The sequence below is a fragment of the Aspergillus pseudonomiae genome (genome assembly GCF_009193645.1).
Source record: "Aspergillus pseudonomiae strain CBS 119388 unplaced genomic scaffold BDV37scaffold_35, whole genome shotgun sequence".
Taxonomy (NCBI): Eukaryota; Fungi; Ascomycota; class Eurotiomycetes; order Eurotiales; family Aspergillaceae; genus Aspergillus; species Aspergillus pseudonomiae.
Window position 1 is genome coordinate 9,131 of NW_022476027.1, and position 14,544 is coordinate 23,674.

Genomic DNA, 14,544 nt, shown 5'->3' on the forward strand with positions numbered 1-14,544 from the left:
AAAAAAAAAAAAAAAAAAAAAAAAAAAAAAAAAAAAAAAAAAACGAAGGAGGAAACGAAAGAAAGGGCAAAAAAAGAAGAAAAATAGTTCCACACAATGGCATGGGCATTGTGTGTTTTACTGGGCAGGGTAATAGACACCCCCCTGAGGGTACGGATAATAATAGAATGGAACTGGAGGCGCGCCCATATCCATAACTGCACCGATTCCAGGTGCAGCAGGCATTGCATATGAGGAATTAGGAGGCATTTGTGTGGTGTCGTAGAAATATACTGTTCCACCAGCTTCGTGTGCAACGGTGCCTGACAGTGACGGTTGTTCTGTCGAGCCATGGGAAGCGGGAATCACATATGGGGCTTGTTGTCCAGGTGGTAAAGGCGGTACGGATGGCCCAGGTCCCACAGCGGAGTTATATGGTGGAAACTCCGTTCCCGAGCTAGGATAGTAAATAGCGCCTGGTGGATAGGAGGCAGGCCAGAAGGCCTGTTGGTATGCAGGCATATGAGACGGGGCATGGAACGTACGATCTTGTTTGTGGAGAGTTGGCGTTAAGGATCTGTGAGCGGAAGGAGGGGGGTGACCAGAGGCATCAGGACCATAACCGGAACCATTTGCAGACACTGGGACCTGATGATGGAATGGTTGTTCCTGCTGTGGTTGGGGAGGATTGAACGGGAATCTCGCCGGCGTTTCAATATCGGCGAGGGAAACTGCCTTCTGCGGACGAGGCTGATGCATGGGTATCGGAGCCGGACGGCTCTCACGAAAGACGGGATTTGGTGGTTGGGGATGAGGAGGAGGTTGCGGTACAGTAATCGGAGCAGCTGCTGGTCCAGCAGTTGTCTGCGGGGCCGTTCCAACGCTGCCAGGTGGCCTACCAGGTGGAGGAAGGCGGACTACTGGCTTGCCGTTCTCTGTTGTGACCATAGTATGTCTCGAGAGTACTGAACCCGCCGGCGAGTTGTATCCCTCTTGAGATGGCGCCTTTCCGAATGATGATCTTCGACTTACGGTGATACTCGATGTGTAGGTAGAGTTTGCATAAAGGCTAGGACGCCGTCCTCCGTAGAATCCGCCACGACCACGACCTCGAAATGTCTGTTGGTTGGGTCGCAAAGCTCGTGGAATGAAAATGAAAGATCTCTCTGTCGCAGGTAGGATATACCTAGGAGGTTGGCCTGGTAGTGAGATTCGAACGGGCTTGTCTCGACGTAGAGGGGGTCGATGTTGAGGTAAACGTGTGTGCTGCTTCTTCGAAACAGAAGGATAAGGGACCGGATGCTCCATGCCCGGTAGGGATACTACTACAGGCACATTTCCAATCAATGTAGTGCTAGAAAAAGACCTGTTGGGGGGTGACGATCTAGGGGCCGTTGGAACAGGTTTCGGAGGTATGATAGATGTCAGCGCCGATGTGTTAGAGGGCTTTGACCCAGATGGCTCATCTCCAACGACTGTATCGTGAAGATCATGTGTCCACAGTCCCTCGCTGGCAACTGGTTTGGCAGAAGTCCTGGAAACAGTCAGAGATGCATTGCCATTTAAGTGCTGATGTGTTGCCGTCAAGATGAATAAGTGTGCGGTCGAAGGAATCATACCTGCGAACATTACCATCCACGATGAGGCCATACGGCCTTGATTTCGATTTGTTAAATGGCTTGTGGCCGTTTGTCACTGTTTCCGTAGAACGCTTGTCATGTAGAAAGAAGCTACCTCGGGTAGGCACAAACACTGGGCTTTCATCCTTTTCCCTAATGTGTCTTTCTTGTTCACGACGCTTTCTGTCCAAAAATGTGTCTCGTTTTGGTTCTGTCGGAGGGGCAGACGGTGCTCTTTCGGTCTGATGGTTGGGTTCCCCCTTCAAGTCGTCAAAGTGTACCTCCATCACGTCGCTCGATTCGTCCAATATTTTTAGTCCATTCATCATTGCCTCCGTATCCGACACAGCGGTCATCAGGGGATGTTTCCTAGGTGAGGCAGAATGGCGCCGTGCCAACTCTTGGTTTGTTTCGGGCACACGACCATTAATTCGACGACGACCGTTGGCACCGACCTGCGGGGACGTAGACACCACATCGTCATCGCTGTCATCGCTGCCTTCACCATCGGCATCATCGTCATCGGGGTTGCTAATACCAGACCCATCACTCAAAGAATCATCCTCCAATTCTCCATCTATAGAGCCTTCATCCTCTCCTTCCTCATCTCTTCTCTTTCGCCGGCTAGCACCGATATTGTGACGACGGGGAGCCATCCAAGCGGGGGGAAATAAAGGAAAAAAAAATATTAGTGCTATTAAATGGTCGTATCCGAGGGTTATCTGGGTTTTAAAACGCTGGAAACAGGTCGAGGAACGGTCGCAGCTACCTGGGATAGATTGCGGCGAGACCGGCGGCGTTGGAGGAAAAGGTGGGCCAGACTGTGCACAACAACGGGATGGAAACAAGTTTGATGCTTCTTCACGGGGTAGAGCAGGAAAGGTGTGATGGACAGTATTGAAAGAGAAAAAGAAAAAGAAGTATGCACCTCAGAAGCGAGGGCACGAGGAGTAGGAAAAGGGCGGATAGTCTAAAGGGCGCAATAACTTTGGTGGTTTTTGAGCATGAGCCTTGAGCCATGACATCTCCGGTCCACGATGTCAAACCTTCCCAATCCGGTTAGCGCCCCAAACCACATCAGCGATTCTAGAACTAAGAGGGATCTACGAGACATTGGAAGGAAGTAAAGAAATTCAATGTCAGTTAGTTTGAAGGACTACCACGTTATTGAGGAATACCATATTAATATTGTTATACACCACTGGCTGCTACATAAGCCATTGGACCAGCAACAAAAGCGAAACGCAAAGAGAGTCGACTCTACAAGAGTTTGTTGAAATGCCCCCACTGCCATTATCGACGCTGTTGTGGCTGGTTATGTATACTTAATAATAAGCTACTCGCAGAAGGATTGGAAAGAAGATCAACCTATATAGCTATTATAGACACTTATTATGTCAGCTATTTGGCTTAGATACGGATTGCTGCTCCTTGGGTATCAATAATCTGGAGATCTATTCGCCAGCTGGGTCAACAAACGCCCGGATAGGAGCAAACTGTTGATCATTACCATGTAAAATCAAGGCTTCCCGAATGATATCAGACCCTTGGGGATGGGAGAAGCTAAAATCATGAACAACTCTCGGGCCTGTAGTTCGTTTTTCTCCCATTGAGGAGCTCCTGGGTACTGATATCTTCACTTGTAATAGCCACAAGCTATTCTCTTGTCTCTTTGAAGAGAAAAATCTTGGCCATTTCAATCGAACGTAGTCTTCTTTCCCTGAGACTCAACAATGGCACCACTAAGCTTTTGCACGGTTTCCTTGTCGTATCTTGAGTAATCCGTCTTTTCCTGCATAGTCCTTGCGGATCGCGATCGTTGAGGTGGTCTTCCGGTTGCATCCTGGTCCTCAAAGGGCCCTGTCTCACTAATATCTGTAGTTTGATTTTTCTTGCCTTCGCCGTCCTTACCAAAACGTTTCTTGTACCGTGTTGTTGCGTCTTCTGCAAACTCCATCCGCATACGTCGACCCAAAATCTGGTTTACCCATACCCTTCTTTGCTTCGGCTTCTTCGGCTTCTTGTTATTTTCGGAGTCAGACCCATGTAATTCTTCATCTTCATCGTCTTCGTTAACCATAACAAAGCCTCTCACCGCTGCTTCTGCGGCTTTGAGGTCTTCGAATGTCACCCAGGCATAGCCTTTGCATTTTCCGGAGTCTTGAAAAGTCGCTACTTGTACATGTGCAACCGTCCCACATTTTCCAAAGTGCTCCTCGATGGTCTCTTTTGTGGCGTCGAAGCTAAGGTTGCCGACGAATATACGCTTGGAGGGAGGGTTACCAGAGGCCGACCCAGCAGCGCCAGCCTTCTGATTTTCCTGTTGAGACTTTTCTGGTCTACCGGCAAAATTCTTTGCATCCTTTATAAGCACACGGCGCCCAGATAGGAGTTGTTCACTCAGCCCCAATGCCTCAGTCGTGGCCTTCTGGTTGGAGAAATCAACATATGCGAATCCTTTATTTTGTGCTCTACCATTCTTTTCCGATGGCTTCGGTAAATGTATTCTAGTGATCGTAGTTTCCGTGAAAGAACAGTTGCTTGTAAAGAATTTGCGTAGGTCATCTTTACCAACAGAAAACGCTAGGTTTCCAATCCAAATGCCGTAGTCTGAGCGTTTCTTGGAATTTTCTTCATGGTCTGCAGCGACTTCCGTTTTATGTTCGCTAGTAGTAGTCTCTGGTGGAGCCTCGGCAGATTTCTTCTTTGCTTTACGCAACGCTTTTTTCGATGGGGGTTCAGGAGCAGAGACGTCGATCTCGATCTCGGATACCTCTGGTAACTTCCGCTTTTTGTGGTTTGCTTCGTCAACTGCCGACATTTTGCTTGCAAACCCAAGCGACAAAGCAAAGAGAACAGAAAGAAAAAGAAAAGAAAAGAAAAATTGCGTTAATTATTAGCAGCTGAACAAGCACTGAGTCAGATTGTGGCACGATCTATCGGTATGAATGTTCTAAAAGGACTTTGTTAGGGAATAAGTAACTCATTGTCGAGAGGAAACTTTTTTTCTTCTCTTTTTTCCTTTCTTTTGACGGGCAGAAACGTTCCGCCCGGATCATTTGGTCCACAAGGACCTCTTGGCAACACTACCAGATCCCATAGCCGCTGAATGCGCGATCAAGGTTATTACTAGAATTGTTGAACTTATTCAACTCCAATACGTTATTACACTCACGTGTTTGTGACAGTTTTGACCTTTTCTTGTCAAATTCAACACCGTTGCTTCTGCTACACCATGTCACAAGATGCAGATGATGCCCAGTCCCTGGCTGAAAGCCTCCCCGATGCTCCCGCAGGTGCCCCTACCAAACAGTCTTACCGGTCTTTCAAGTAGGCGCATCTGTTCATGACTTTATCCAGTGCAGCATGCTAATTTGTCTCCCGCAGAAAGAAGTTTGCGAAGCTTAAAGTAAAATTTGAGCTTGGAATGAGAGAGAGCGAATCGCTTATCCGGGAGGAGTTGCGCATCCAGGATCTCTCAAAGAGAATACAGGAACAGAATGAGTGTGTTCCCCAGTCTATCTTTCTTCATGTATGACTCACATAATAATACTGTGTAGCCAGCTACTAGAAACCCTCCTAGAGTTTAACGACAGTCTATATATCTCACCGGACCTACGGTACGATCTGAGTGCTCCCGGAGATGATCTCTTCCCCCCAACTCCTCAAAGAGAGCTATCGCCCTCACACAATGATCCTTCTGCGGCTAGCGCAATGCTCAGAAATGCTAGAGTGGAGCTGACACTTGATGGCATGACGGTTGAGAATTACTGTGACTTGGAGAATTCTGTGAAACGGAGCGATGCTTTTGCACCACGCATGCAGTATACCTCGTTGATAAGGATCCCCCATACGCTTTCTCAACCAGAAGAAAACCAATCCGGAAATATTGTTTCGGAACATAGGCTTGGGTTCTTCACGCCTGAACACGAAAATGAGTATTACCTGGCTACCGACGCCAAACTAGGTGATACATCAGCACTCGTACAATTGAGTCGCATCCCTGAGAAACTTTCTTTTGTCGAACGTGAGAGAGAGGCTGCATTGCGAAATCCAATCTCGGTTTACAATTGGTTGCGAAGGAACCAGCCGCATATTTTCTTACAAGACAACGAGAACGCTTCCGAGAAGTCTGCCTCTCGACCATCGAATTTGCGCACGTCCAAGAAAGCAGCACCCAACCAGGCGCGGAAAGACGAAGATCCCCACGATGACGACAGTGTCTTAATGGATACTGGAGGCTCCAAGGGCAAACGCAAGCGTGAAGAAGACGTTGGTTCTAAATCCAAAGGTGGTAGCAGCAGCCGGTCAAGTCGGAAAAAGAAAGACGATAGCAGCTCTGGCGTCGTCAAACGTTCATCTAAGAGAACATCGGGGGTAGGTGCCTGAAAGCTCTCTTCTTTCATTCAATACATGTATTAATAGTGTTGGCTTTTGTAATTTTTCTATATTTTTCTTTCGCTGCATCGATTTGTATGGACGTTACTGAGGAAGTCCTGAAAGATGGATTGCACCAGCTCATCAGAATAATACCGGAAATGGTGTTCAACATTTCCCGAGCCCAGTCATAATTATCTGGTCTGTGTCAAAACTGCGGGCCATGGCTGGACCTGTTTTCCTATGTCGAAATTATGTCGAGATTATGTCGAGATTATTGAGAAAAACTTTTATTGTGCTACCTCTCAGTTCCTATGGTTGACTCGGCCATTTTCCTTCTTTCTTCCTTCCTCACTTTCTTGTTCTTGAGGGTGAATTTCTGAGCTAAGGATGCCTAACTAATACTGAACGAGACCGGAACGAGCTGAGACACCATGTCGCAAATACTATACTAATAAAGACCATTTATAGGACCAAGGCACAATCCGCTGAATAAAGCCCGCGGTAGCATCATATTCGAGCTCTACAGTGTATATAGTAGATTGCATGTCTTTTATGCTCCCCACTTTATATTCAATCCTTATTCTTACAATTTTCGTCATACCTTTCTATAATTTTATTTAAGTTTATATTATATTAATGTTAATACATTCCCCGCCCGCTTTTGTATAGGAAATTGGACGTGAATGATATGTTCACTGTCTATGATTCATGATGCTTACAGGCCGTTGTGCATAAAATCAATACCGAGTCCCCACTCCAAGTTTGTCATGTTTGCTCCCTACACAGAAAGCCTTTCTCACCATCATATGTTAGAACCCTTCCATATCAACATGTCACAATATACCATACTTCATAAATGTTTTGACAGCCAGACATCCGGCAGTTGAGAATTTTCAGAGCATGGCTATCACAATTCTTCCCCCGGTGGTCGACCATGTCGACATATCCCACTCGGACTCTGACGTGGATTCTATGTCCGTGGACTCGGACGGAGGAGTAGACCTAGCAACAGGAAGGACCTCAAGGCCGAGCAAACGACCTCGCTTAGTGGAAGGAACAGATATTACGTCAGGAGTGGTTACGCCTGGAGAAATTGTGACGGATGATCCACAATGGATGAGGTTGGTTGGTCCCATGCGAGGTTTTAGATGCGTTGGTACTTCATGGGCAGGCTGACAGGCATCCAGAGGACATGGTACCTATATAAACCCCCTTTCGACCTCCATAATTGCCACGGTTGCCGGTACTGTTCAGAAGACCAACAAACTTCTTTCCGTACAACCGCTTCGCGCTCGTTATACACCAGAAATAGGTGACCTTGTCGTGGGGCGCATTGTTGAAGTTCAGTCTAGACGATGGAAGGTAGATGTTGCTGCTCCGCTCCTTGCACAGCTCCCACTGTCTGCGATCAATCTCCCGGGCGGTATTTTACGTCGGCGAACTAGCGCCGATGAACTACAGATTAGAACTTTCTTCAGTGAAGGTGACCTAGTAGTCGCGGAAGTTCAGACTGTACATTCGGATGGTGCAGCTTCACTACATACGCGGTCTTTGAAATACGGAAAACTCAGAAATGGGGTTTTTCTTGCCGTGACCGGAACAGGTGGTAGTGGAGCTTCAAGTTCGATGGTAAAAGGAGGAGTAGGGTCTAGACCTATCCCTGCAGGAGCGATGGGCGCATCAGGCACGGGAGTAGTTCGGTCTCGGAGACAGGTGTGGACAGTCAACACCGCCAATGGAGGCGGCGATGTGGATGTCATACTCGGAGTTAACGGGTATATCTGGATTTCGAAACATGCCGATGACACCGCGGCCGCGTCTTCCACCACGGATAGCGTGTCGATTACCCGCATGGAGGAGATGGTGTCGAGCTCTATATACTCTAGCCAAAACGATGATATCCCGCCTCAAACAAGGCGAGAAATTGCACGACTAGCGCAGTGTATCCGAGTACTCGTTCAAGGGGGAGTGCGGGTTGACGAAGAGACCGTGATGAGCGCATATGAGGCTAGCTTACAAGTGGATTTAGAGGTTGGTGATGATGATGATGACGACGATCGGAGAAGAGAAGGGAGAGAGTATCTTGAAGGGAACAAAGCGCGGAGCATACTGGAATTGGTTTTGGAACGCAATTAGATATCGGTTCTGGGATGGCTTCTTGTATGTCTGCGACAAAAGAGAAAAAGAAAATATCAATAATAGATACCCCAGGGTAATGGACTATTACAAAGGAGATGCACAGTCATGGCTTCTCTAGACTACATATTATTGAGATGGCATGTCGACCAGTTCGTGCTACTCCATAGAAACAGTCGGGTGGATGCCTCAGCTGCCAGGCGAACCTGACTACTACTACGCCGGAGTACATACTTTTTGACGAAGAAGATAAGCCAGACCCCGCATCACGTGGAGATAGCCATAGGAACCATTGGTGGCATGGGATGTAAATGTAATCGCCATGAGGTGGAAGATCTGGGATCAAGTGTGCCTTGAGTACGAACGAATAGGATAGCACAGGGCCTGCTAATTGGGGGGTTCCTACTATTTGAATGGCTGTGGTGAATAGTCCAGATGCCTAGGTACATTTGATGGAGGTTAAAGAAAACTTATTATTTTTTTTTTCTTTAAAAAAAAATGAAAATAATTTTAAAAGAAATAATAAAATAAAATAAAATCACGGGATTCATCCTATTAGATATGGTAATCGCCGCCTACTGGATTTAAAAAGATTTCTTCTCATCTCTTCCTGTCGCCCACCCTCTGAGCCCTCAAATACTTTTGTATCTTCCTACCTGAAGACGTATCCTACCATGAACTTTGTCTCCGAGAAGTTATTCCTATTGTCAACTATTTCCATACCTCTCGCATAGCCCTACTTTGACCGACACTATTCTACTGCCGCATATAACGGCTACCCTCGCGGTCTCTATTCATATACTCTTCTTTGCTTCTAAAACTTTATCATCCTTTTTTTTGCCCTTCTACGGATCATACCTCGTTTAACAACGATCGTTGAATCCCACGGTTAAACATGCCTGATCTTCGTCGTCAGGTCTTTGAGAGTGGTAAAACCATCTCTCGGAAAGCAGCTTCGCGTGAAGGTTCTCGCCGGACTTCACGCACAAACTCTGCTCAAAATTCCCACCAGTCTTCTCGAAATGCAAGCAGGCATCCGTCCGACGAGGAAGACGCTGGGAATCTCAGTGATGACACCGCTTTGAGGTGAGTTCGTCGTCTCCATTTCCAATTTCTGCGTTCTTGTTCCCATCGCTAGTGGCGGAATGATGTCATTGGCGTTAACAAGGGAGTAAAAAAAAAAATAATAATTATTGATCGCACGTTACTAATGGTAATCCACTCGTCAGCATTGGCTCGCTGGACGATTTGACCGATAACCCTGAGGTTGACAACAACAATTGGGCCCAAGAACTTGGCGATGTCATCCAAGATATCTTGGATCGCAAGCGTAGCAGTGTACTGAGCCGCGAAGAATGCTACGCTGCATTCTGTCGTCTGTTGAAGTGTCACTATGTCGAGGAACGCATTCGAAGCAGCGTCAACGACCTTTTGGGCGCCTTTTGCCGGAGTGTCAAATTTGAATCTAGTGTGCGTGAGACTACCTTGGCTTTGCGAGCGCTTGAGCTCCTTGTCATCACCGCGGTCGACAACGGCATCTATGAAAATGTGGAACCTATACTTACTCGTGCTATTCGAGACTCGACATCCAATCTTGTAAAGACTGCCGCCATTCATTGTCTAGGCGCATGCACTATTTTCGGGGGTGCAGGAGAGGATGGAATTCTTGACCAGATGACGTTCTTCCTAGACATTGCAGCTTCTGATGGGCAGTCAATCGATGCTACCGACGACCCGAGTAGTGTCACCGCGGCTCTTCAGGAATGGGGTGTTCTGGCAGTCGAAATAGAAGACCTCGAAGGTGAAAGCGAAGATGCAATTCAAATCTTCATGGACCAGTTAAACAGCAGTGAGTCACCTGTCCAAATCGCAGCAGGTGAAAATATCGCATTACTGTACGAGAAGAGCTACACCCCCCAAGAGGATGACGATGACGAGGATAGCGAGCCCGAGTCAGACGGTGAATCTCTAGACGACCGACAGGGGCCTAAATTGATTAAGCGCTACGAAGCCTACCACAATACTCACGAGCTTGAGCAGCAACTCCAGTCACTGGCCACGGTACATAACAAACGCATCAGCAAGAAGGATAAAAAGAACCTACACAGCAACTTTGTCTCGATTTTGACCACAGTTGAGGATCCGCGTCGCGGTCCGATGTACAACACAGCCATCGATCAAGACACCAATCGACATTACGGTAGCAAGCTGACTGTGAAGGTCGGCCGACAGGGTGTGATGAACATCGACCGGTGGTGGAAATGGATTCGGCTGAATTCACTCCGACGGATTCTCCAGGGCGGATTTGCGGTGCATTACTATCAGGGCAACCGAGCCGTGTTGGATAGTCTCCCGGTCATGGTTCGCCAGCAGACACCGGCTGACCGGGGGGCAGCAAAGAAGACTGCGAAGTCGCGGAATAGTCGACGGTGGGCTGTCCATGAGCAGTCGGATGAGGATTATTAATTTTAGTTCGTCCGCTTTTGTCTTATCGTTTCGGGTCAACTCGCTAAACATACATCATACACGAAGATGTGTAATCATGTTGGCTATGTTCTCAATCATTTCTGTTACTGTATATTTTCTCATATTTTTCCTTGGCTAGTTTGGTTTGCAAGCAATCGTATCTAGTAGATTACTTAACGGAAGATTCTCTTCAGATCGATAGCATCTTCTTCAATCTTTAGCCATAGCATCTACCCTAGGTGAATCATCTACGTGGTACAATTGTCTTGGTGTTCTGAGAAGGACACCGTACGACAATATAGATAGCTAGTCATCGGAAACACATGGCCACGGCAGTCCAGATCATAATGACATGACTATATATACGAAACGGACATACATACATATGCGCTGACTCCAATGTAAGAAGAATAAAGTTACGTTTCAAACACTGGAACCACACCGGCCCAAGTTCCTTTCGACCGTTCTTCCCAATATCCCTCTTTACCCGACTTTAGACGCCACACGACTTCGCCTTCATTTCCGGCAAGATCATCGTCCACCCGGGTAAACCACCTTGGATTCCACGATTGACCTGCTGATTCCATCTCGCGGCGGCGGGCACGTTGGGATTCTTCCAGCTTGACCTTAACTTCCTCTGCCCGGTCAACGTCACCATCTTCCAAGGCCCGTTGGTCGGGGCGGAGGCGCGAGTCCGTCGGTGGAAGCTTGTGATCTTCGATTGGGGTGATCTCATTGAGGGTGGCTGCGAATACAGTGAGGCCGTAGTGCTTTGGTGCGTTGGATACCAACGGCCCGGCATTCCACACAGGTGCTATGGCAGAGCCATTCTTAGTCATCTGGAGTGAAGTGGTCCAGGTACCCGTTAGCCCGAGAGGTAATTCACGACCGCTAGAGTCCAGTGCTTTCGTGACGACCTCCTCGCTGCGGCCGGAGAACATGCCTCCTGCCTTAAAGGCCGACACGGTTTTCTGCCCAGTCGTCTCGTTCACAACCGACATTTCGCCGACAGGCTCGGAATATTTCTCACCTGCGATGATGTTGCGCAGGAAAGACGTGGCATTGGACCAACTGAAATGCTCACCGGTCGTATGTAGTGTTAATCTCATCTTTCCTTCGGTCACAATCTCTGCGGATTTCCCCCAGAATTTCTGCGTTGGCATGGGTGATTGCGCAACACTCCAATCCTTACTGTCAGCTTGGTAGGCTAGTTGCACGGGCCGGTGAGAAACTTTCTCTGCAATGAATCGGTACCCGAGATCTTCGCGGACAAGCTCGTATGTCTCTCCTAGCATGGGGTTGAAGGGCTTCCGAATGGACCGCTCCTTGACCCGGTTGCAAGACAGTGATGAGAGTGCGTAGGCAGTCACATACATAAGCCGTTCGACGGCATCGGAAGCGCTAGCAGCATGGTCTAGCAGCATGGAATATTCCATCACCTCGGCCGCACGTTGTAACAAGGAAAACGGCTCGTTAGAGGATACTGGCATCGAGATTTGGGAAAGGTCTTTACCGACGTTCTTGCGGAGGAACCCGATCAAACTGGGAGGCATGACTGTCGGGGCGGGAATGTTCGAACGACGAGGAACTTTGCTGAGCGGCAAAGGAGTGAGTGATTTGGGTTTGGGAGGAAACAGCGGGGCGTATCGATCACCCTGAGGCGTGGGAGTTTCAGAGGCTTCATCGTCACTGTCCGACGGCGCGTCGTCCACCACGACTTTATCCTCCGCCTGCCGGGCAGTAGCATCGGTAAAGTCATCTGCCCCTTCGTCATCACTATCACCCTTTATCTTTAACAGCGGAGACGAACTGCCTCCGTCGACAGCATCGAAGAACTCCTGAGACAAATCCGATTCTATGCTGAGTCGAGACTGAGTTGTCAGGCCGGGTGGATGTCGTCGATGTTTGCTTTCCGCGATCAAGGTCGAGAATTCGGTGACGGCACTGTCTAGATCGCGTAGCACGGCCATCAGATGGTCATGTATCTCTTCCATCTGATCTGGGTGGCTGGTGATGCTACTCGGTTTACGGTCACCTGAGAGCGAAGCAGTGTCTCCAGAGGAGGGACCTGGCACCACTAGTTGCGTGGAGGAGGGCGTGTTCGTCGTGCGTTTGACTCCACCCAGTTGGGAACTTCCACTGGCCTTCCGTTTCCAGAAGGAACGCTTCTCACGCGCCTCGAACGACTCATCGCCATTTGCCTCGGGATGTGGACTTGGTGACCGACCGCGAGGCCGCTCAGGAGCGCTGTAGCTCAAGTACTTTGGATCGGTATCCTTGGCCAACCGGCGTACAGCATCCCTGGATCCAGATATCTTGCTCACGAGGCTCTCAACCTGCGCCCATTCCCGCTCCTCCGCAGCATTGGTGAGAACACGCTGTGACGGTACGCGCAGCAGGGGTTCGGGATGGCTTTCTTCCGCCGCCGGGGTCTTAGAGGAGGATGCTCGTTCTAGAGCCCGCTTCCATGAGATAAATTCTTGGTCATTGCTGGCTCTAAGGTGCCAAACTTCAGTGCCGGAGTCAATTGAAATCTCGCGTGAGTTCTCGTTACACGCGACGGCGGCTAAGTTTAAAGGGATGGAGCCGCGTAAGGCAGACGAGTTCGGATCGTGATAATAAGACAATGTAGACGATGTGAAATCCAGCGAAAAGTATCTTCTCGCCCAGCCCTGATGACGCTTCCTTCGTCGTTTCTGTAATATACCGGTGTGAACTGAGGCCGGATCAGTGTTGATAGATGGCGGTAGAACCTTCGCGGAGCTGTTTCCTCGTCTTCGCGAAGCCAGTGGCTTTCCAGATTCTGAGGAGTCGGTTCCACGAGACGGTAGAACCGCTGCGTGGGGTACTGGTGCCGACTGTGGGGACAAGGCTGTTGGGTAGGTAAGTAGCACGAGAGTCACAGTCTTAGAGATCTGTTTAGAGAAGGTATTGTCAAAAACGAGCGCGTAATTTCCACCCTCATTCGCAGGCACGTCGTAGGTGCCCTTGACAATCTTGTCAGCCTCGCATTTGCCAATCCAATGAATTTGTTTCAGTCCAATGCCCGTTAGTCGTTCAATAATCGGCGTGGAAGCATTTTGTCGGGAGTTAGCATTCAGAGCGGTGGCTGGCAGGTTTTCATTCGAGTCCGTACTGTGCGAGTCGGCAGGGGGCGAATTGTTGGATCCCAGGACGGCCGAATGGCCCGGATGCTTGAAGATGCCAAAGTTGAGAGACTTCCTATGCGGTTGAATGCTCCAGGAGATCGTGTGACCAGGTTTAACATTAACCCAACGAACAAAGTAGGACTACAAAGAAGAAAGAAGAAAGACGACCACATGCACCGGTTAGTCGAGGGTTCCGCAAGTACGTCATTTTCGTCATATGCCCCTTACCTTGCTGTGGATCTCCAACTCCTCCATAGCCGCCATGACTGCGCAAAGAAGGCAAACGGGCCAGGTAGACAATTACTCCGTCAGTGAAATTCAAGAGGAGAATGATCTGGCTTGGTCAACGCCAAACTGAAGGGAAAGGGGAGCAGGTGAAGATGAGAAAGTATAGGTGGGGGATCGAATGCGTTAAATCAAAACAATGACTTCTTCAATGCGCCCGTCAGTGGGTGGGAATGATGGATTGACTCTCCACCGACTGGTCATCGAATTGCCCCGTAAGGCCGACGGTACGATCTATAAATAGGAAATCCAACCCTGGGTTTCAGGGGAAAGAGTCCGAGGAATTCTTCGAACAAGCCGAGAAAAAAGAACCTTGAAGGGGGTCGAGGTTGGCTAGAGTCAGCAGGCGGAGAGTGCGGAGTAGTTGAGCCTCCGAGAACCACCGACGCTTCAGTGCTTCACATGTCCCCCTGGTCGATCCCTGCACTGCTTAGATGCCGATGCCGACAACGACCCTAGGTACATGTCCCGTCCTGCAATGCCTGTGGTAATTGACTTTTCTCTCTCTCTCTCTGGAAAAAAAATTAAAA

General features: G+C 48.7%; 5 protein-coding genes across 5 annotated transcripts; 2 read left to right on the plus strand and 3 right to left on the minus strand.

The window, feature by feature from the left end:
• Positions 1–96: 96 nt before the first annotated feature.
• BDV37DRAFT_248693 (uncharacterized protein) lies at positions 97–2,554 on the minus strand. Its single transcript, XM_032082012.1, has 2 exons — positions 1,599–2,554; positions 97–1,513 (listed from the first exon to the last, which is right to left on the minus strand). Exons 1-2 carry the CDS (start codon positions 2,252–2,254, stop codon positions 118–120), a joined length of 2,052 nt encoding a protein of 683 aa, XP_031941138.1. The 5' UTR covers positions 2,255–2,554; the 3' UTR covers positions 97–117.
• A 434-nt stretch (positions 2,555–2,988) lies between these two features.
• Positions 2,989–4,610, minus strand: BDV37DRAFT_248695 (putative RNA binding protein Rnp24). Its single transcript, XM_032082013.1, has one exon. It carries the CDS (start codon positions 4,417–4,419, stop codon positions 3,295–3,297), a length of 1,125 nt encoding a protein of 374 aa, XP_031941139.1. The 5' UTR covers positions 4,420–4,610; the 3' UTR covers positions 2,989–3,294.
• A 223-nt stretch (positions 4,611–4,833) lies between these two features.
• Positions 4,834–8,114, plus strand: BDV37DRAFT_271747 (exosome non-catalytic core subunit RRP4; the record flags this gene model as incomplete). Its single annotated transcript, XM_032084762.1, has 5 exons — positions 4,834–4,928; positions 4,986–5,102; positions 5,159–5,975; positions 6,876–7,099; positions 7,166–8,114. 5 exons carry the CDS (start codon positions 4,834–4,836, stop codon positions 8,112–8,114), a joined length of 2,202 nt encoding a protein of 733 aa, XP_031941140.1.
• An 815-nt stretch (positions 8,115–8,929) lies between these two features.
• Positions 8,930–10,788, plus strand: BDV37DRAFT_123147 (IFRD domain-containing protein). The gene is made up of 2 exons (XM_032078621.1): positions 8,930–9,200; positions 9,344–10,788. Exons 1-2 carry the CDS (start codon positions 9,010–9,012, stop codon positions 10,578–10,580), a joined length of 1,428 nt encoding a protein of 475 aa, XP_031941141.1. The 5' UTR covers positions 8,930–9,009; the 3' UTR covers positions 10,581–10,788.
• Positions 10,789–14,198, minus strand: BDV37DRAFT_123173 (oxysterol-binding protein related protein OSH3). Its single transcript, XM_032078622.1, has 2 exons — positions 13,958–14,198; positions 10,789–13,870 (listed from the first exon to the last, which is right to left on the minus strand). Exons 1-2 carry the CDS (start codon positions 13,991–13,993, stop codon positions 10,997–10,999), a joined length of 2,910 nt encoding a protein of 969 aa, XP_031941142.1. The 5' UTR covers positions 13,994–14,198; the 3' UTR covers positions 10,789–10,996.
• Positions 14,199–14,544: the final 346 nt, after the last annotated feature.

Coding starts and splice junctions, on each gene's coding strand:
- BDV37DRAFT_123173 (XM_032078622.1), bottom strand. CDS start 13,993: ATGGCGGCTATGGAGGAGTTGGAGATCCACAGCAAG. Junction 13,871..13,957: donor AGTTGGAGATCCACAGCAAG/GTAAGGGGCATA, acceptor TCTTCTTTGTAG/TCCTACTTTGTTCGTTGGGT.
- BDV37DRAFT_248693 (XM_032082012.1), bottom strand. CDS start 2,254: ATGGCTCCCCGTCGTCACAATATCGGTGCTAGCCGGCGAAAGAGAAGA. Junction 1,514..1,598: donor GTGGATGGTAATGTTCGCAG/GTATGATTCCTT, acceptor GACTGTTTCCAG/GACTTCTGCCAAACCAGTTG.
- BDV37DRAFT_123147 (XM_032078621.1), top strand. CDS start 9,010: ATGCCTGATCTTCGTCGTCAGGTCTTTGAGAGTGGTAAAACCATCTCT. Junction 9,201..9,343: donor AGTGATGACACCGCTTTGAG/GTGAGTTCGTCG, acceptor TCCACTCGTCAG/CATTGGCTCGCTGGACGATT.
- BDV37DRAFT_248695 (XM_032082013.1), bottom strand. CDS start 4,419: ATGTCGGCAGTTGACGAAGCAAACCACAAAAAGCGGAAGTTACCAGAG.